Source organism: Pholis gunnellus (assembly GCF_910591455.1).
Source record: "Pholis gunnellus genome assembly, chromosome: 16".
NCBI lineage: Eukaryota > Metazoa > Chordata > Actinopteri > Perciformes > Pholidae > Pholis > Pholis gunnellus.
The window spans coordinates 4948573-4970673 of record NC_136543.1 but is presented as its reverse complement, the minus strand read 5'-3'; the positions used below and the strand labels follow the sequence as shown (position 1 = coordinate 4970673).

The following is a 22101-nucleotide window of genomic DNA, read 5'->3' as shown; positions in this document are numbered from 1 at the left end:
TATGAACAATTTTAAACTTTAAAATCTGTGGGTTCAGTAATCTGGGTCGTCTCACCTCACACCAAAACATCAAAATCTATACAAATGAGTTTTTAATTAAAATAGTGTGTGCTAATTATAATGTGCGAGGAATGCGGTTGCTGGGTGAAATCATTCGATTCATTTACGCATTTTATTTGAGAACTATTTCCGACTATGTGTGCAAAAAATAGCATGACCTTTTTCGTCTCGGTGGCGTGTCATCATTGCTGGACCAACTCCCGCTCACGGTGATTAGAGGACTACCGACAGGAGGATAAAAATAACAGCACGGTGTCCTCTTGGTGTTAGACGCACCAGATCACCCAGGCAGACGGTTGTCTTCTGCTGCCAATGACAAGAAGATATCAAGAAAATGAAATATTATAAAATATGCAAGATTACGATCAACCTATGTCAGATGGTTAAAAGGAAATTGTCTTGTTTTAAAGACTTTCCTTTGACTGCGGGTTGTGAGAACATGTTGCATTGTGGGGCGGCTTTGTTTCATGGTATTTTTGACATGTTTGTTGGAAGCAAGGTGAAACTGGGCAAGAAGTAAAAATGTCCCTCCATGTTGCTCTTCGCTGGCTTTGAGCCAACAGCCTAAAGGGCTCGCTAAGATAAAGCTACTGTGGAAAATATGAGCTAACGTGGGAGAAACGGTGTAAAAGTGAGTGTGAATTCACAAAGGTCATTCGACTCTACATGCAGATCACACTCAGATAGAGTTAGACCTATAGACTTGGTAACTTTGTGAAGGTCTGATCAAAATACAAAAATATTGGCTTTTTTCTACAGAATATTACTGATGTCAGGCTGAGCATGATTGGGAAACATTAGCTGAAATCACCTGTCATTCAATTGGAGAGCTGTCAAGAAAGGTAAGGAAGTAAAAATCATTTTAATTTTAGATTATGTTAATAAGCATTTGTTAACTGTTAATGTTTGCTTATAAAACAAAGAATCAATGTCTGCTTTGGATATAGCTAGCTCCTTTAGCCTCCTAGCCTAGCCTCCCGTAATGTTGGCAGTGATTCTGAAAAACACTTTTCAGCATATAAAGCAGTCAAACTCAACACTTAAATACGTTTGCGAGCTGTTCGCAAAGTGTCCCGTTTCTATGTGTGCGACTAACAGTAGCTAGCTTAGCGCATTGCTAACTCACTTACAAAGCAACATTAGCTAGCACACTTTTCTTTTGGAGATTTGTTTGCTAGCTTGTTCAACAAGGGGACAGACATGTTATGTGCTTATGTCTGAGGATGAAAGGAAGACATTAGAAATATAAAATGTGCTCGAGGTAATTTCAGTCCATGGTGTTCTGTTTGTGCTTGAGACTGGTTTGTGACTGTCAGTTATTCCTTGACACAGATAAAAGGTACCGTGTAGGGTAAGTGAAGTTCAAAATGAAGTGTTGTGATTGACTGTAGATATAGGTGGGTTGATAATGTCAAACCAGCTGGTATTAGTGTAGCAGATGTGGGATAGCAAGCCCACCACACAGAGCGGAGCTCCACAGTTTATCCTGCACAGAAACGGGGGACAATAAGACACAGATTTGTCTGTCAGGAACATCCACAAAGCTTTGATGTAACCTAACACGTGTCTTGGAAAGTGATATGATTCAAAATTCAGAGCATTTCTATTGTCTCCACACGCCTCTTTTTTATGTTTGATGTTTTTGTGTCTTCTAGTTAATTTTGATCCCGAGAAAAACACAAAAAAATACAATCAGTCATATTTAAATTTTTTGTAAGTATAAAATTAACTGTGCTATGTACTTTACAAAAAAATTGTTTTAATTATACCAGTAGATTTCTTATAGAATTTAACTCCTATAAATCCATCAAAGTAGGATTGTAAGCCTACCCGGGAAACTCAAGTTGTTAATCACCCTTAATACAAATAAGGCCAAGCTGGTGTAATGAACAGGTCAGGGACCTGACTAGCAGCAGTTTGAGTGGTTAGCACCAACGGAGGCGACAGAGGTCATCCTTGTTTTCTTATTTTCCCCCAACAGGCACCGGTCCTGGTGCAAAAAGAGACCCACTGTTGTGAGCCTGCTGCGGGTTTGTGCATGGGAAAGCCCGGTCGCTAGTGGCGGAGGGGCACAACGTGACCTGACAACAAGGAACCTCCGGGAAAACCGTCAGTCCTAAAGTATGTGCAGAAGAGCGAGTGTGTGGGGGTCCACCAGGGGGCGTTACGACAAACGACACGACCTGCGGCTCTAGAAACGACGAGAAACGATTAATGCAGCCCCACCGCGAGGGAGAGAGGAGGTGTAGCTCAACGAACGCAGGAAAAAAAAACACGCGGGTGAAATTTTGGCTCCGGTGTCATCGGCCTTGCGGTGGCGCACCGGCCGTCGGGAGCCCCCCGCTGCCCGGAGAGGACACCCCGTAGCTGGGAGGCGGAGACGGGACCCCCGTTGACGTCAGTGGGCCTGTCTGTTTCCTGCAATAGAAAGTGAGAGAGAAGGTGAAGGGAGAAAATACAGAGCTGTACCCCCCCACCTCCTCTTTACACTAAAAGGTGTGTTACAACCCTGCACCTGTGAGTATTAATAAATCCAAGCTTGATTTGTTTTTCTCTGTGTTTTTGGAGGCGGGAGCCGCTGCCCGGTGGTGGGGTGTCAATGTGATATAGGTCGCTGTCGGTAGCTGCAGCCAGAGAGAAGTCGGACATGCTTTTATCAGTGTCCGCTGTGTTGTCTCGTCCGGGTTTAGCCTGCTGCGAACTTTAAAGCGTCTGTGAAGTGTACTTTGTTCACGTAGGAGGTCGGCACCGGATTCTTTTCTTTTTTTTTTGGCGCAGTGTTGTTTTGGACTTCTGCAGCAAACCGTGCTCTTGAGGAGGCAACTTGAGCTCCCCGGTGGCTGCGGCGCTTCTCAACACGGCGCTCTTTGTTGCTCAATTTGTTTTTCTGTACCTTAGGTAAGCCACAAGCTATTTCCGCCCCCCCTACTTGTGTGTTCGTGTGGTCACTGTCATCACCAATTGCTGCTGATAAAATGTGCATGTGTGGCGGGCTGAAAAGGTTTTCCGGCCGCGGCGGGTGTTTTGTTGGATACGGTGGAAGTGTCCCGTTCGAGCGCCGATGCAGAGACAGTGAGGGGTTTTCCCTGGCTCCTCCCTCACTTTGCAGGGCGTTCACGTGTTGCAACAGGCACAGAATACGCTATTCCCACGCATTGTTTTTGCTGACTTCATTGCAGGCGCTTAAATCCTCATTATTTGTCTTTTCCTCCTGCCATGTTTGTCACGATCGCGCCCGATGAACCGTGGCGCTCACCACACTTTGCAACAACAACAACACAAATCTGTGCAGCATCACTCTATTTATATTTCCTTCTATTGAATCGTATTGATTATATCACACACTCCAAGACAATGCGTGACTGTGCGTGCATTGCCGCCTGCTGCTGCTCTGCTTTTTTTTTTTTTTTTACATAATATGCCTCTGGTCGATCCTCAGGTGTGAGTGGAAATCATCATTAGTCACCTGCTAGTACATTCCAGCCTGCCCGTGTTAGAACATAGCGTTACAGCGCAGCCTTGCATTGAGTCACCGGTATGTTTTTTTTTTTTTTTTTTTTTTTTTTGTATCCTCGCTTCAGTATCAGGGTGTTTCCTCAAATATCAGTGCGCACGCACGCACGCGCGCAAACACAGACGGGCTGGCAGACCGACTGACAGACGCGCCAGAGGAAAGAAAAAATGTGCACGTCTCTCTCTCTCTCCTCTCCTCCGCCTCATCATCCGCGCCGTCAATCCCCGAACCGAAACCGAATTGCGCATCACAGGTGAGACGCGCGTTTCCTAATCGTGTGACTTCAACCACCCGACCTGGATGTGTTTTAGTTGCGACCTGCTGCAACCGCCGTGCACACACACACGCACGCACGTGGGCGCGCGCGACTGTATATAACGAAATCCGCCGTGAGGTGATGTCATTGCCATAGCGCCACATGTGCCAACTGTATGGAGCAAAAAAATCCTCATCCGGTTGTAGTAAGTGTTATGTAATAATGGGGGGGGGGGGGGGGGGGGGGGGAGAGACAAAGACTGATTCCTGAAGCTCTCTGCAACGTACATCGCTCCTGGCGCAAGGTAGAGGTGTTGTGTGTGTGTGTGGGGGGGGATGGCATGGTGGAGGTGATGCAAGGGGGAAGAAAGCTTAGAATAAAATGTGATTATATCGGATGTTTATTCATGATGTTGTGACTGTCTGTCTCTGCAGAGGTGAGCTTTTCTTCTGCGGCTGTTGCTGTTGTAGCTCTGTGTTTTTGACATGTTGGTAACATTTAACTTCAGCAACCCCACCCCCCCTTTTTTTTGCCATTCAGAATTTGCATGAAACTTACATCAAGCTTCTGATCTTTCATTTCTGCAAAAGAGCCCCCCCCCCCCTCCCCAGGTGGGTTCAGTGTTCTGGTGTTCTGCCTCTCTGCAGTGATCCAATTTCAAACAGGGAGGTCTCTCTCTCATACAGTAACCTCCATGTGCCCCCCCCCCCCCCCTCCCAGCTGCCCGACCCGAAGCGTTCATCGGCGACACATGCGGGACCTCATTGTTTGCATCGTTCGTCATTCGCCAAAGTGAAGCACGGGCCACCCCGGTATCAGCCGCTGACATCTCACATCAGTCGTACACAACGGCCGATCCACCGCCTTTTTGTTCCAGATCAGAGTGGCAGATAGCAGCTGCTGCAGAGGTTATATTGATATGGAGGGGGGGGGGGGCATATTCACACCTCCTCCCCACAAACGGTAGCCCGAGTCGCACTGCACGTTATTGCACAGCAGCTCAGAGAGGCAAAAGGCTCGAAATGAAAAGCCCATTCTTGTTTTGTGGCACCTGTTTGAGGAATGAACTCAATCAGCGACTCTGCCCCGGACTCCCAGGCTGCTGCCAAGCGAGAGCAGAGGACTCCGCTCGCGTCGCGGGGGCCAGCATTAGTGCCTTATTGATCTGTGGGAGCTCATGTTTAGCCGATTCTGACTCAATGTATACATGTATGTGTGTGTGTTTGCTGTAGATGAACCCTACGGCTCAGGAGCCAACTCTTCTCGAGGTCCAACGTCCGAGTTTCCTCAAGATGCAACCCGTGAACTGAGGGCGGAAAAGATGCCGCGCACCAAACAGAACAACCCGAAAAACTTAAAAGGTGAGTTCACGCTACTGCGGTCTGCGTTTTCCTGTCAGCTGGTGGATTTTGTTGGTTTGGATTTTTTTTACGAAGGCCTAAAGAGGAACTGCTCGGTTGCCTTTTTTGACCACAATGAGGTCATTTCATCTTGTTGTTCAGAGACGTTTGTCTTAAAATAGTGTGATCGTTATCTTCCTACGTGTCCTGAAATACGATTACAGGAAGACTTTTCATAAGAGCAGGCGCATACTGTCTCTGTCATAGTGCTGGGTGATATTGTTTTTAAATGAGGCCACATATTGTGAAATCCATTCATGGCAAATATGATACAATCCTTGCCAACACTGGTGTGTTGATGCTCGGCTCTGCCAGTTTTTTTAAACCACACGTCATGTTGCTTTCCAGTGATGTATCCAGTGATTTTGAATGCGTCACGTTAACTGTCTTTTTATGCATTAAGAGAGAAAATGTGTAACCTCCCCCCCCCCCCGTTCCAAAAAGAACTGCGAGATCCAATAGATCGTCTTCTAAACGGGGCTGTTTTTCCTTTTAGAGATGCATAAATTTCACAGGGCAGCGATGATCATGTGATCTTTGGCTTTCTTTGTACTAAACCGGTTGCTTGCTCTTCAGATGGGAGTGCTTATGTTACACTTCCTACATGTTACTATGCCTTGTTGTAGATTGCACTTTTTACCGGGGCTTGCTATTATAAATCTGGTGATACAATGGTCATCGTGGTAACGACTCAACGTGTCACGGTGTTGTTGGGATACTGTAAGCAGTGTTGATATTTTGCTATTTCTTTCGATCTAATTTCAGAAAAGCTGTCATAGTATAAAGAACAAACCATCAATGATCAGAAAGGGGGTGTCTGTGGCTGAGTAGGTAGAGCCGGTCGTCCTCTAATCGGAAGATCGGTGGTCCGATTCTTGGCTCTCTCCTGTGGAAGTGTCCTTTGGCAAGACACTGAACCTATTGACTGAATATAAGAAGTGGACGTAGCCACCGTGACATAGCCCATTGGTTGTGCTGTTTTTAAGGCCTCAAGTTCTGCATTTTTTTGCCCTCTTGACTTTTTGCAGCAAGAAGCAACACGAGCGAGTGGAGCCAAGAACAACTGAACGCCGAATAAGACATGCAAACATTTTAAAATTAACTTTCGTGAACTGAAAACACAATGATTGTGAAAGGGTTAGAGTTGACGAGACTGAACGACGCTGTGGTAGCTACCTGTCAATAACAAGGTAGCCAAGCCTTGCTTTATGGTCTATGTGACTCTAAATGGACCATAACTTACTAAATAAACATGCTTTATTGAAGACTTGAAACTAGAGATTGAGACCATAAACTCATGTTTACAATGTTTACTGAGGTAATAAATCAAGAGAGGAGTCGAGTCATTTTCTCATAGACTTCTATACAACCAGAGGAGTCGCCATTAGAAAGAACGGGTTGGCACCTGACTCAACTCCAAAAGCGTATGTGTGTTCGAAGCACTTTGAGTGGACGGAAGACTTGAAAGGCAGTATGAAAATGCAAGTGCGTTTACTATTTCCATTTACCACCATTACGCTACTTCCTGTCTCAGTTTACCGTGTTACGTTGGAGTGGAAGAGCCAAATGGCTGAAGATGAGGTTACAACACTGCTATCTAGCGGCCGGGTGTCTGCCACGAATCTTTGCATTTCGACCTTTTATTAAAAATCAACACATTGTTTTTGAGAATAGATTCAGTATCACAAAGCATGACATGGCGGTACTTAAATGTATCAATATTTTCTTACACCCCTCACTTTTACTGCGTTGCCAAACCATTCCCACACCACTGAACCTGCTCCCCTTTTGTCAACCAGAGTTGCCTGATTGGACCATTCGCTCCTAAAAATGGGCTGCTTTTTATTTTTATTTCGAGTGGAAGAAGAAGAGGAACATTAACGTCAACATCACCCAGAGACTTGGTGGAGATACTTTTTCTCCATTTGAAAACGTGCGATCCTTGAGGTTCCTTCTCCTTGATGTTTGACCTTCTCTGCGCTTCCACTGATGGGAGGACGCGTGTCTCTAACGTAAATCTGGGTTTATCATGTACGTGTGTTTCGCTTGAGAGGAAGCAACAACTAGTTTGGAAGCCAATCGTGGTTCAATATTCAAACGCTTTTTGGGGAAACCGGAGACATCTTGTTTACAGGAGTTGAACTTGCATTTTCATAGATTTATGGGTTTTTGTCAACGAGGGAGAAAAAAATCATGTTCAGCACAAATTGTTATTCATAGCAAATAAGAGTGTTGTATGTGCATGGGTCTTTTAATATAGTATAGTGTATACAATAGTATATCATATCCGACTTTGTTAAAACACTTGGAGATAAACTGCTAAAACATATGTACATATCGAAGCCAACAGGGCTGACATAGTGGAGTTACAGCATCTCCCCATGCTAACACAGAACACCAACTGGCTTGAGGGATTTCGTGTTATGTTGAGAATTGACAGATTTACGTGTCAACAGACGTTTGCAGTTCACAGATCCAGGAATTTGCAGCGTTACACGCTGGGTGTGAAAGTGTGCATCACTGCCGTTCCCCAGCAGCAGATCCACGCGACAGATTTCCTCATCATGTCTGCGAGCGGCGAGCCAGAGTCCCTCTGTTTATTCATCGTACAAACACTTCCTGTGCTTTTATTTTCACTGGCCAAACAACATAAATAATTGAGTTTTAGAACAGTACATTACATCGCCCGACAGAGGACGATAGACACAGCGACCGGATAAAACTTGATTCTATTTTTATTGGTGACTCTCTCTCTTTTTCTTCTTCTCGTGGTGCAGACAATGGAGCTGCAGTTGCTGCAGTGTTTTGGCATTTTTTGTACTTGAGCGTAAAAGATCTGGACGTGAAGAGAGTATAACCGACGGTGATGGGGACGGGGTTGAAGATCCTAAATTCAAGGGCGGGTTTTGAGACTTAAAGAAGGTGGGCGCATTCGTAACATGAGTTTACGTGTGTTAAGACTTCAATTTAAAACCCTGGTTCTCAGCAATAATAAACTGTACATTATTAAGAGTTACATTGTTTTATTCACTGTAATAGATGAATGCCAAATATGCTGCTATGGACAGTGACACTGCCCCCCCCCCCCACACCCATCCTACATAGGAACAAGACCCCCAGACACAGAGAGACGCACCAACTACTACGTTTGCTGTCTGTGGTCATTTGTGTCTCTTCATAGGTGTTTTTTTTTATCGTGCTTGTTTCGCGTCTCTTTGTTTGTTTGTCATCTCCGTGGTTGCGTCGTGTCTCTTTGTGGCCGTATTCCATTATGTGTCTCTTTGTAGCTGTCTTGCGTCTCTTTGTGGTCCTGTTCTCACTGTTTTTTTCTGTGCATTTGTAGCTGTTTTCTTTGTGGAGGTTGTGTGTCTCTTTGTGGTTGTTTTTTTTTTAACCGTGCTTGTTTCATGTCTCTTTGTGGTCATTTTGTTGCCGGTTTGCGTCTCTTTGTGGTTGTTTTGTTTCCATTTGTAGTTGCGTTGTCTCTTTGTAGCCATTTTGCGTCTCTTTGTGGTTGTTTTTGACTCTTTGTAATCATTTAGTCTCTCTTTTTAAACATTTAGTGTCTCTTTGTGATCATTTTATCTCTCATGCAGCCTTCCCTCTGCAGTTATTGTGATTTAAAACTGCTGGTGTATCTCTCCCTGTTGTCTTGTTGGGATTTTTATCTCTATAATTTAAGACTTTACATTGTTTACCGTGTTTTAAAGTTTCAATTCCATCTAGAAGCAGTAGAAGCAGTAGTGTCTTAGAGGTGTTAGCGTGAACTTGATGCAACTTGACGTCTCCAGTTCCAGTGAAATGACTCAACGTGTTGTGGGGAGTACCCAGTTCACTTCCTCATCATCTGATAACTCGCTGAGATATTTGTTTGGCTTCTTGTTTTTCCTTTTAAACCCAGTTGCTCACCTCTCCCCCCCCCCCCCCCCCCCCGGCCTGCACTCAAGGCTTTTCCTTCATCAGACAGGAAACAATAATTGCATGGCATGCGATCACATGCTTGAACTCTGCTGTGGAGAACATCTTTTCCTGGGAACTCTCGTCACACTGCCCTAAAGCTGTCACGTAGGCTAATGAAGCTCAATGCCTGAGGATAGCTTAAAAAAAACAACAACAACAACAACTCCTCTGCACTCGAAGCCAAGTGAGACTTTCACGTTGCGTTTTCTTTGCTTTATTGCAGCGATTAATCGCAACACCGACGTGAACGCGTTTTTTTACCTCAGCATTCTGAGTTCTGGCTTAATGATGGGAAGCCTCGGCTCTTCTCTGCCTCGGAGGCTTGGCAGCATGTCCGACGCTGGTATAAAAGAAACCACATTTTCCCTCTCGGCCGTCTTGAAACCCGACTTGACACACTTCGTCCTGTCGGGGGACACAAAGAATGATTTGTTTTATTGACATCGTCCCGACCCCGGCTGCATCTATCAGGTGAATTTAAGGCGGCGCTGCATTCTTGCCGGCGTAGGAGGAGAACGAGTACAAGCATGCTGTCAGCAGTCTGACTACACTTTGCATGATAAGATATTGTCTTCACTCTTAAGCACAATATTTTATATTACTGCCAAAGAAATTCTGTATTATGAAACATATTTTGAACCAGCATTTTCAAAAAAGCCAGTGTGAACTTTATTGAATGCAAAAATGAAACACTCTCTATAAGTAGTTACAAGCTAATGCTATCCAATACAACCGCTTTGCAATAAACTTAAGAAGCTTGTAATTGTCGGTTTCTGTTGGCATTGTGGAAGAGAGCTGTTGATCAATAAGCAATACAAACTTTATTAGTTATTCTAAGTTATATTTCAGGCCAGTTTAGTAGTGACAGGAAACTGATATTTAAAACAGGCAGGTTCATCGAATAAGCATACGTATAACAAAAAACTCATTTTGTTCAGCTTTTAATTACAGCTTTCCAGGAATTGTTAATTTTAGAAAGCTGAAATGCACCTGCCCTAATAAGAACTACTTCCTGTGTGCCTGACGTGGTGACTCTGTTTTCAAACGCAGAAATGACCAAAACACGAACGGATCAATACTGGCAGAGAGGAAGGAACATGGAGTCTGTTTTGAGTCTTTGGGGCTACTTTGGGAGAACATTTCTGGCTGTATTTCCTTTATATGAAACATAATAAACCACCACACACTGTAAACAGAGAAACTAAAGAAATCATGAGTTGTTATATGGGCTCTAGTCGTTCGTGTTGTCCATTCTCATTAGCTCGATATCTCATCCTGGAGGGAACTTCTTCAAATTTGGCACAAACGTTCGTATGGACTCAAAGGTGAACTGATTAGAAGTGGAGGTCAAAGGTCAAGGACACTGTGACCTCACGTGCGTCTCTTTCTCATGAGGTCTCAGGAACACCTTCAGCAAATGTTCTATATTTTGGCACAAACTTCCACATGTTTGGTTAGAATTTGTTGGTCAACGGTCACTGTGACCTCACAAAACACGTTATGGGCCATAAGTTAAGAATTCATATGTTAATTATGATAATAGCACACAAATGTCTGACAGGGTGAAATGATTGAGTGAGGATAATTTGGACGGACGTGGATGTTAAGTGCAACTTGACTGGTTGGCGGACAACCTTGATGTGGTAATTCTATTTTTTTCTGATCTGAGATGTAAAGAAATCACAAATTTTTCATCAACATTTTTGCAGCACACACTGACACCGCTTTCTAACCCGCCTGAGGCCTGTCAGCATACAGCTCATGCGTTCCCGGCTGTTTGCGTGTCCTGTGACGCAGTTTGTGGCCAGCAAGTTAGGAACCCCCCCCCCCCCCCCCCCCCCTCTCCTCGTCTTTGTTTACTTTTGTCACACAGCTGGCCTCCAAGCAGGGACACTCACTGGTTTCCCCCTCAGACAGACTCGCTCTCTCTGTGGACAGCAGCATAATACTCACTGCTCCCAGGCAAACTGTGAAGTAATGAGATATTAGGGTTTCTTAATGTAATACGGTGGAAAGTGTAAAACCAACAAGAAAAAGTTAGTATATTCAGACTGAACAGTGTAGTTCCTGCGACCAGATTTTCCGTGTTTCTTTAGTGAGTATTGTACTATCTGTATGCGCTTGACAATTAATCGTGTAGTTAATTGTTTAAGTCCTTTTTCATGCAAAAAATGCCAAACATTTCATCGTGCCAGCTTTTCCAAATGTGCAGATTTCATTCCCTGCTTTTAATAATTCTGAGGATTGTACCGTTGGTTGGGCTTCAAGATGAAATAATGATTTTCTCCTGTGTGGTGCAGCTCACTTCTCAAGTGCTTTAAATCTGCGTACAGTCGCTGTTGTGCAGCGCGCTGTAGGATGTGTGGCCTGGTTAGTCAGTCACAACGGAAAAATGTGACCCCCAAGTTAAAACCCACCGCTTTAGAAATGAGTGCAGTTCATTAACCTTTCTGCTGCTTTCACTCTCTGTCTGTATACATCCAGTGACTGTAGTTCCTCTCCCTCCTGCTGTTAGTGTCTCCAGTGATGCAAAGTAACTAAATACATTTACTCAGGTGCTGCAGTTAAGCACATATTTCAGATACTTATACTTTAGTATTTATTAGTATTTCCATTTTGTACATTTTTATACTTTACGCTCTACTACATCTCAGAGGTAAATATTGTAGTTTTTCCTGTACTACATTTACACATACCTCCAGATGTCTTGATGTTATATGTTTGTGATAAACTGAAGGATGAAGTGTTCCTCTATGTTGAGAAAATCCTCCTACTTCTTCAGCTCAATAAACACGTTTGCTATTATTTGACTTTCACTTATGTTGGAGTATTTTCACAGTGTGTGTGTGTGTGTAGGATCTATATACTTCACCCGGACGGTGCGTGGTGTTTGTCATCCGTCTGTGTGGCGTTGGCTTTTCAGCGTGCCCCTGAAAATGCCCAGACTTGTTAGCAACACCAGTGTTTATAGAACTGACTCTTGCATTCCTCCTGCCTTATAAAAAAAGGCTCCTCGCACCAGAGCCCAACAGGTCTTTAGTGGAGAACATGCTGCGTGATGAATGGTGAACAACTGCAGTGAAAGGTGTGTGTGTGTGTGTGTGTGTGTGTGTGTGTGTGTGTGTGTGTGTGTGTGTGTGTGTGTGTGTGTGTGTGTGTGTGTGTGTGTGTGTGTGTGTGTGTGTGTGTGTGTGTGTGGGGTGTACGTTTAACAAGGTGGAAAATGTTTACACCCATAAAGCCGATGCAGGGAGACGGAGATGGAGTTTTTCTCCCCCCCCCCCCCACGCCATCCTTCACCGCGCTGACGAGGATGTTTATGCACAGAAATAAAGTTTGCACGTTTTATTGCATCAACTCTGGTGGCTGATTAATGTTTTATGTTTTATTGTGCTCTAAGCAGGCGCACAAATTGCCTTCAACGGCCCAGTTTGACAGGACGATGACGGATTTCCGTGATGTGTTTCTTTTTTTTTTTTTCACCGCCTCGGTAATTTACAGCAAAGTGACAACAGTTTCCTGTTAATGATCGACTGTGCCTCGGACCCCGGGCGCTGACTGCGGTTAAATATCCAGGGTCAGAATGAACTGCACGAATCAGAGTTATCCGATAACCCGAGGACGGCCCGATGCCGGACACGGAGTTGTTTGTTTTGATGAAGCCACAGAGTCCGGCTTCTCCGGCTTCTCCGGCCTTCATTTTGAGCTACATTTAAACCTCGGGAGTGTCTCAAAAAGTGAAGGTCGGAGAGGTTTGTGACGGCTCTTCTGTCAGCTCTCTGCCCCCGGCCTTGTGCCCTTTAACCTGCTCTGAAGTTCCTTCCCAATCTTTTTTTTAATCCCACAGTCAGGGTCTCTTGCATACCACACCACTGCCTCAGCAACATTTGGCTTTGTGGAGAACACACTGTAAATCATGAGCCCGACCCAAAATGAGTTCTTGATATGAAATTGGCATATTCACGGTGATCTGTACTCATTTAGTCAAAACTTTGACCAAAAAGAAACACATTTAAGTTTATTTATTTTTCTGTAGATGCAATACACCCTCTATATATACCCTTTATATTCAGACTATTAAATTCATTTAGACTTTTGTAATATCTGTTTAAAGGTGTGTAACCAGCCGTTGCTGTTGTCCGTCCCATCTGTGACCTCAACGCTGTCTCTGTAACATCTGTACGTTTATTTATATGTTACAGAGAAACGTACAATGTTGAAACGTTCTTTCAGCCAGGAGTCCGACGTCGAGGTTGGTTTATTTGTCATACGACTACCATGCTTGAGTCACGCCATCACTTCCGTTATTGTCGGAAAAATATTATTTTTATCCAAACCACAATCTGTTCCTAAACCTTAACAAAGTAGTTTTGTTGCTAACTTGTGTCCTGTGAAGATAGTTTATTTTGAAAAGACCGAATTCATGTAATGAGCCGAACATTTTCCCCGTCTTGCTGGACTTTGGTAGGTAAAAAAATGCACCAAATGCACCAAAAGATGAAGAGTAACTTTGTGGTAAGATGTCACACAAACCGTTGCATGAGTATACGTTGCAGTACTCCACTACATCGTTACATAGCAAACAGATTCATGTGGTGAATGTCATATAGAGCTCTGTTAAGTAACCTTTTAACTGCAGGACTTTTATTTGTAACCGAGTATTTCTGCACTGGGGTTCTTGCTACTTATAAGGTCAAGCAGTAGTCCAACACTTTCAGTGTGTGAGCTCGTTAGCTTAGCTTGGTCGGTTCATCGGCTCCTAGCAACGCCGGGCCCTGAAATGTCAGTCAACCGTTGCCGTGGAATACGCCCCGGAGCTTAGACTGTTTATACAAATATGTCCAAAGGTACCTCTATCCTCCTCTCAGCGGGACTCCACCAGGGACACTCAACTCGCTTCGCCCTGCACAGGGTCCACTTGTGCAGAATCACAGGAGGCCAGGGGCCAGTTAATCATTTCTAGGGTTTGAGGACATTGTGGGGCTTAGCTGGTTCCTCCCCTGCACTCTTTTTCCCCTTCTCTTTAATACAAACAAGCTAGAGTTTATTTCGATGCTTTTGTATGCACTCTGGCACCTTATTTTCAGAAAAAGTATTAAAAACATTTCCCGTTATGAATCTTATTTCTTTTCGTTGTGAATTCTGAAGTTGTCGGCGGGACACCCAGTTGATTATCACTGGTTTATACTATTTAAAAAAAACGTTTGTCTTAAGTGAAAGCCTCGGCGGTGCAGAGAAAGAGTTAACGTGTTGGCCCCAGAGAATGGATTTTTACATGTTGTGTCATGCACAGGCAGCCAAACCAGTGTTTCCGTACGGTCCCTTCAAATTACAGTGTGTTTGAACACAGCGAGACTCGCACAAAGGGAACTTCTCTCCCAGAGGCAGGAATAAACCCGGGTTTTAGCAACAGTAACTACAACAGACGGGCCGAAACTAGTTCAGGGATGTCTGTTTGAATTAGTGGTAACCAACGGAGAGGCTTTCACTTTGACAGAGAGGCAGCGCTGGGGGACGGGTAGGGAGGAATCTTTATGGCCATCGTTTGTGAAATTGAATATGGTGAATGGCTCACTTTGCCATCCTGTAATGTGGGATAATGTATATTCCTTGTTATTGAGTGAGGAAAAAGCATCTACTTTAATCCTTTTTCCCCGTGTGTGCTGGTTTCAATAGGTCAGACATTCTGCAAAATATGTTTTTGAGCTTGTGCCCTTTCTCCATTTTGACTGAACTCTTAATTGTGAGGTGTGTCTCACAATTAAGGTAGTGTGGTTTTTTTTTATTTTTATTACCTCGGGCCGGGTTGACACGCAAATGGGCGGTCGCCCCGTGACAGAATCAGCCCACTCAGGTTAACGGGTTCACCGCGGCGGTGCAGAGAGGAACCTCCCCAACACCTGGCAACATCTGGTTTAGAGGAAGCCAATTTGTTGAGTTTGGATTTTCAGACGGCCAACTGCCGGTCAAACGTTTGCTCGCTGTAAAATAAGAAGATATGATTCATTAAGGAGAAGTGAATTCAGAAATATTAACACTTTTTTTATTTATTTCATTGGAATTATTGAACCACTTAATTAGCTGACGAGGCGACACACCTTGTACTTGTTTCCCAATGAATTGTAAGAATCAGAGCTGCTACAATTAGTCAATTAATCAGCAACATTTGATTATTTTGTACTTTTAAGTACAATTTGATCACTTGTGTACTTTTACTCTTTTACTTATATTGTATTTTCACTTCTTCCTAAAGTGGCGATCCTTAAGATTTCAGTCCTGGTTGATTTAGAATTTCTATTTTAGTAAAAACAAAGGAAATGTGCTTTGAGTTTAGCAGTCTGAAGTCTTGGGCATCGTTCAATTGTGTGTGTGTGTGTGTGTGTGTGCGTGTGTGTGTGTGTGTGTGTGTGTGTGTACACAAATGAGAAAACTGTAATACAGCTTTTTTTTCCCCTGTGAATGTCACACCCAGCTCATAGCTCAATATATAACTATTACAATACTTTGATCTGTGGGTCGTAGGCTCAATCACCATTGTGTTACCTCCTTCAGCAACAGACGTTTATTTAAATGAAGACTCTTGGAGATTGCCTCTTTGACCACAGCGCTCCTACGCAGGTTTCTCTTTCACTTCTCAGAGCTTCTTCTATCTTTCTCCTCTGTTGTGAGCTGACATTTGTCTCCCATGGTAACTTCTCTGTGTCTCTTTAAAAGTGTTGCACCATATTGAAGAATATGTTAATGCTAGTGGAGCCCTTTTTAATTACTGCACTGCAAAGGTCGTCCAGTTAATCCTAATGTGACTGTAACCAAATATGTGATCACAATTCAAACCATTTTCAATCAAAGGTAAAGTCTAAATTCACTTGTAGCCATATCGTTCACGTAAAACGTACGCCGTTCAAACCTGCAACCATTTTTTTCACTGTAGCAAACATTCTGCTGATTGTTTTCTTGATCAATCATTTTGAGTTTAGACTGTCGGTCGGGACGATAACAAACATTTTTTTATAACTTCACACACCAAAAGATCTTCAGTTTACTTTCACACGAAACAAATAAATGATTTGAATTCCCTCCCACCTCACCTAAAACCGTTCGCTGTGCGTAGACTCTCAGTATGAATGTCTCTCAAACTCCTGCCTGTTTTGTCAGACGCTGGTGACTAATACCACAGCCAACACCACCCGCATGCTTGTGCAGAGAAGGTCTTGTGTGTGTGTGTGTGTGTGTGTGTGTTTCTCCGTTCGTTAAGTCGTGCACCTTCTCATCTTGTGCTGCGAGCGTCTCTCTGTGGAGGCAGAGATGCACTTCAATACGAGACAAAATGTTCTACGAATGATGAGGCATCCTTCATTAACAGCCTGCCAAGGCCTGTTTACCTGTCGCTGCTCAGACGTCCACAGCTGCTCCAGGTGGATTTTTTTTCTTTTGTGTGTGTGTGTGTGTGTCGCCACCCACTCGGCCATTTACGTACGACCCTCTGAAGACAGATGACCTGACTGTTTACGGCCTTCGTGTGTGTGTGTGTGTGTGTGTGTGTGTGTGTGTGTGTGTGTGTGTGTGTGTGTGTGCGCGCCTTCATCTGCTGCCCAATAAATCAAATTATTGGGCTTAAACTTTTCAAAGCAAAGCACAAGTGAAGGGCTCAGAGAGGCCGAGTTAAATTGGAGCTAACGAACGGTTGACCTTCCCCTACTTGTTAGTACTTTTCTCACCTCCACAGGTGAGCTTTTGTGCCCCCCCCCCCCCCCGAGCCACTTCGTGGAAACTTAGCTGAGCGGCATTGATGTTGGCAACTCGGAGAGGCGTGAGCGTCTGAGTGGGAATGACGAGTTAAGGGAAGGAAAAAAAACAGGGTGGGGGCCGGCAGGATTTGCCTCTGCTCACGTCAGCGCACAGGCCCAGAATAGTGGAAGAAATTCTCCCGGCGCTGGCGAGGCTGGATGTCACATTATTCCAGAGATGTGCTCACGACACACGGATGGGGGCGGAGAGCTCGTATACGCAGCGAGGACGTATGTCATCTGCAGAGAAGTGCTCTGACAAAACCTGCCTCTGTTTGGACTCTGAAAACTCAGGGGGTCCGTCTTTTTTTATGATTGTGGGGGGGGGGGGGAATGTGACGCCAGTTAAGCTGCAGGAGTTTAAAAATAACTCCTAAAAAAATAAAATTAAAATGCTTTGGAAAAACTCAAATATAAAAAAAAAAAGAGAGAGAAGGGAACGTCTGTAAGCCGGAAACCCTTAAAAGGTTTGTTGTGTGGGGGCCGTGTGTGTGTGTGTGTGTGTGTGTGTGTGTGTGTGTGTGCAAGCAGCTGTGTGTGTGTGTGTGTGTATGCAGAGCTGGCGTTGCTTAATGGTTTGCACACGCAAAGCCCGATGTAGGGGTTGCCAGGGAAACAGAGCAGCATGAGTCTCGGTCTGCAGGTGCTGTTCCTTGTGTCCTACGGCTGGAACCTCCCACGAATGTGCAGGGGGGGGTAACAAGACGGAAGAGGGCAGAGGAGCATTCTGGGAGGGTGCTGGGGGGGGCTCACTTGTATGTTAAGAGCTCTGCTAGAAGGAGGAGCGCTGGTCTGGTTAAGTTGATGTACAAGTGTTTTTTTGTAAAAAAAAGTTTCTATCAAAACTTCCCAGAGCCCAAACAGGACTTCTTCAATTCAAAATAGCCAGTTTTATTGAAACAAAAGTCCAAAAACCTAAAAACATCCATCTGAGCTGAGTCACAGTTTAACGTCCTGTCATTTAAGGGCTTGTGCATGATTTTTTAGGCAGCAGAAGTCGCTCACTGATAAATGAAGAAATCAATACGAAAATGTATCCGATTTGGAAGAGGGCGCAACGAGATGACGTCATCCAAAAGAGATCCAGTCGAACACATTGGAAAAATGGCAAATGTGTACGTTTATTTCATGTATTCATTTGAGGAAGGTTGCAGTCCGCTCATCAGTCAGATCAGAGGTTTTCATCTGCCGCCATTTTTATGTCTCCTCGCCAGCGACGGTCCGTACGTTTGTCCCATTCTCGTGAACACTATGTCTCAGGAAACCCCTGAAGGGAATTTCTTAAAAAATTGCCACAAACGTCCGACTGGACTGAACTGAACCCCCCCTCCCGTCCTCTTGAGTGACAAGCCCTGAAGGTACACTCAGACATTCCTCTCTGGTTCAAAAACTCCTCTGAGAATTCTCTTCTCTGCTCACCGCTCCTCATCCTGTTTTATTTTTTTCAAGTCGGCGTCCAGTCTGGGGCTGCGCTCAGATCATGCATTGATTCATAAGGCCGTCGTCGGGAGAGCTGCTGACTCCCGATTTCCCCTCATACCAATGAAGCCCCTCCGCTATTAGCATTAGCGGGAGCAGTTTTGCCGCAGCGGCACAACAGCTCATAATTAATTCAATGTCAGCGCCTTAATTCTGCTCACGGACGTGTATTTTCTTCACTGATTACACCCGTTAACGGCCAAATTTAAGGGGATGAATTCCATTTGAGGTTCAGTTTGGGAGTCTAGCCTTCAGGAGAGTCCTCTGCCGCTGTGCCCACTAGATGTGAAGGGCAGGTGGGCGAGAAGGGCAGAAGTTAGCCGCGTGGTTTCCTGAAGGTCAGGCTGTGGGCTGCATTTATCAACGCTGACACTTGTCGTTTCTCCGCCATGTGGGACGTCCACCATCGTCGGGCAGCGTGGGGGTCACATGCACAAGGGGGGAGGGGGAGGACCAACGATCAGAAACTGTTGCTTCGTTTACAGGCGACAAACTAAAGCGACACTTTGCCGTCAGGAGACGTGTCTGTCTGCTTTCTTAAAAAAATCTCCACACAGCACCTCCCAAAATCCACACTTCTCTGCTTCTGTAGAGATCACGCCTCGCTGCTTATTTCAAGCGTTGGCTTTTTTTTATTTTTGTCGACCTCCCCTCTTAAACACTTAGTGATCTGTGGAGAAGCTCGGAGAGGAAACTTGAAGAAGTGCGGTGCATTTAGTGGCAAAACAAGCATTTTGAAATGATTATAGAGAAAATTGCAGCGAGCCTTTTGTGGCGCGCAGTGATGGATGCTCTTTGTGTTTGTTGGTACAACACCGCTGAGACAATAGTTTGTGATGGCGGCGCTACAAAAATAACATCTTGTCGGCTTGTACTTAAAGACAAGACGTGTGTTACTTAGTTAACTTGAGAAAAGTTTGTAAGCGTTTTGGAAAGAGCAAGGCTTGCTGTTTCCCCTTGCTTCCAGTTTTTATGCTAAGCTAAGCTAACCATGTTGTGACTTTAAGGTCCGTACTCAATCCACATTTTTTATGTGAGTCTTTTTTTATATTAATGCCATTCCTCACTAATCAATCTTTGTTTTTCTCCACATTGTCAGAAAAAAGGTGAAAAATACCCCTGATTGTTTCCCAGAGTCCAAGTGTCATCTTCAGACGTTTTGATTTTGTCCAACCATCGGTCCCAAAACTCCTATAATCAATTTAAAATGTTATAAAACTGAGAAAAGTCAAAAATGTTCACATTTGAGAAGCAGGAACCAGCTAATGTTAGGCTGTCTCTGCTTGATAAATGACTTAAACGGCAAACAAATTACCCCAAAAAAAGACAAAATCAATAATCAATAGTTTGAGCAACACAGAGAAATAAACAACAATTTCGTTGAACAATGTGTCCCATCACAAACAGTCATCCAAGAACGTTGTCTGAATAAAATCAGACTTAAAACTGGGACAATCTCCAACAGAATCTTGAACTATCTGGTCAGAGAATAAGCGACTTCTGCACACGTTCATGTAAATGTCTGCTCAGTGTGAGATTTTACAGGAATCAGCGGACCCTTATCATGTTGGAAACAGCTTCCTCCTGTAGGGCCTCTTTTTAAAAAAAACACAAAAAAAGGGGCCCCGCCTCATATGACGAAGCCTGTTCATTCATAAACTCGCCTACGTCGGTGTCGTAGGGGAGGGGAGGGGGGAGGGGAGGGGTGGGGAGTTCGTCCTTGGCTGCCCAACGACCCCGTGGACTCCGGTGGGTCGATGGTGAAGGATTGAACCCCCCCCCCCCCCCCCCCACCGAACAGAGTGTCAGTCATCGGAAAGGTTGAGCGGGGTCAGACGAGGTCGGGTCAATATTTTAAAGACGTAGGCACACACCTATATTTAGAGCGAGGTCAGGAGGTCGTCGGCCGCCACCTTCTGGCTTGCGGCGGGAGCGGAGTGACAAGCGGCGGTCAGGTGTGACAGGTCGTCGTCCCACACGACCCTGACCCACGTTTCTAAAATACCTTTCAATGTTCAGCCACAGCAAATACGCATTGAAGGAAACATTTAGTATTAATGAAGGTACCCCTTCTAGAAGTTACAAAGTATATTAGTAATTATAGTATCTCACTATGTGGTGTTACAAAGATCGTAAAAGTCCTAAAGTTGGTGAATCCTGCAGAAACCCTGAAAAGGTGACGACGGCTTTACGATGGGGAACTCCGCTCCCCTCAGCAGGGTCATGGGGGTCACATCAAGCCTCCATCAAACCAACCAACAGCTGACTGGAGGAACAGATTCTTTTTTTACCGGAAAACCGCTCAGCAGTGCTGCAGCAGCAGTGTTTCTGCAGCCACGGTCAAAAATAAATGCCTCGGAAGAAGACTGGGGGAGAGAGAGGGTGAAAGGGGGGGAAAGAGGAGAGGGGGGGTGGGGAGAGAGGCAGTCGAGGATGGGGAAGGGGAAGATGGCAGAGCACCAGAGTTGAGGGTGTGAAAGGGAGCGTGAAAGAGAGGGGGGAATGATGTCAGGGTGAGGAGAGCGATATAGGGGCAAACGTAAAGAGGGTTAATAGGGAGGCTGTGAAAATATGTGAGAGAGGGAGGAGGAGGAGGAGGAGGAGGAGGAGGAAGGGGTGCCTGCTGGCAGAGCTTCATCCTCTTGCGTAACACGGGCCATCTCTTCCTTTAGCCGCTGTTGCCATGGGAAGAGATGTTGGGAGGGGGGGGGTTCTGAGCTCCCCGATGCCTCACGGGCGGGAGAGACTCTGGGGGATTCTGAGCCACGACTTTCCTCCTCGAACAGAGAGGAAGAGCGAGTTTAAGAAAAAAATCCTCCAGTGATATTTTTAGACCTCGCATTCTGGTTGATTCTTCCGGCTACCCCCAAACACACACTTTATCAAAATAAATAACGAGGAAGCTGCCGCCATGTGAAACCGTGTGAGTGTCAGAAGGTGTGTGTGTGTGTGTGTGTGTGTGTGTGTGTGTGTGTGTGTGTGTGTGTGTGTGTGTCTGAGAGAGAGAACCTGCAGGGCGTTGATGTGTGACTCATTCTCTGGTTCAGGTGTGTCTTGTAAAAATGAAATCCGGGCATTGTTTAGAACTATTTTTGTTTTTATTTTTTTCATGTGCTCGGCATGACAAACAGTGAGTCTCAGCGGTGTGTGTGTGCAGGTGTTGTGTCTGATGGTGTGTGTGTGTGTGGGCGTGTGTTGTCATCAGTCCAGTTGAGTGAGCGATCCTCATCCTCACCTGTAGCGATGAATCGACAGCAACTTTGGTGATTGCTCGTTCAGCATTCGTTTTTTTCTTTTCTGAGAGTTTAAGAAGATCAAAAATAAAGTGCTTATCCTAGCTTAGCATAAAGTCTGGAAACAGTCGCTGGCTTGGCTCTGTCAAAAGTATAGAAACGCGCCTCCACCTGCACTTGCAAACCTCACTAATTAACAGATATCTCTGTTTCATTCATACGCAAACAGAAACATAAAAACTTTTCTTTTCAATCATTCAAGTCATTTCATTGATAAGAAATGACAAACGTTCACTGATTGATCGCTGTTCAATTTAAAGCTTTTGCAGCTTTTGACATCGTTGCACATTGAATCATCTTTTGGATTTGACCTGTTTGTTGCACAGTTTTGTGAGCAACCTCATGACACCAG

At 44.7% G+C, this 22101-nt stretch overlaps 1 protein-coding gene across 1 annotated transcript in view; it reads left to right on the top strand.

Moving 5' to 3' along the window:
* The first annotated feature begins 5076 nt into the window (after nt 1-5076).
* Nucleotides 5077-22101, top strand: part of hivep1 (HIVEP zinc finger 1) — a 48332-nt gene continuing 31307 nt past the window's right edge. The window contains exon 1 of the mRNA XM_079175827.1: nt 5077-5191. Coding sequence (XP_079031953.1) covers nt 5152-5191 — 40 coding nt within the window. The 5' untranslated portion in view covers nt 5077-5151. The remainder of the gene's footprint in view (nt 5192-22101) is intronic.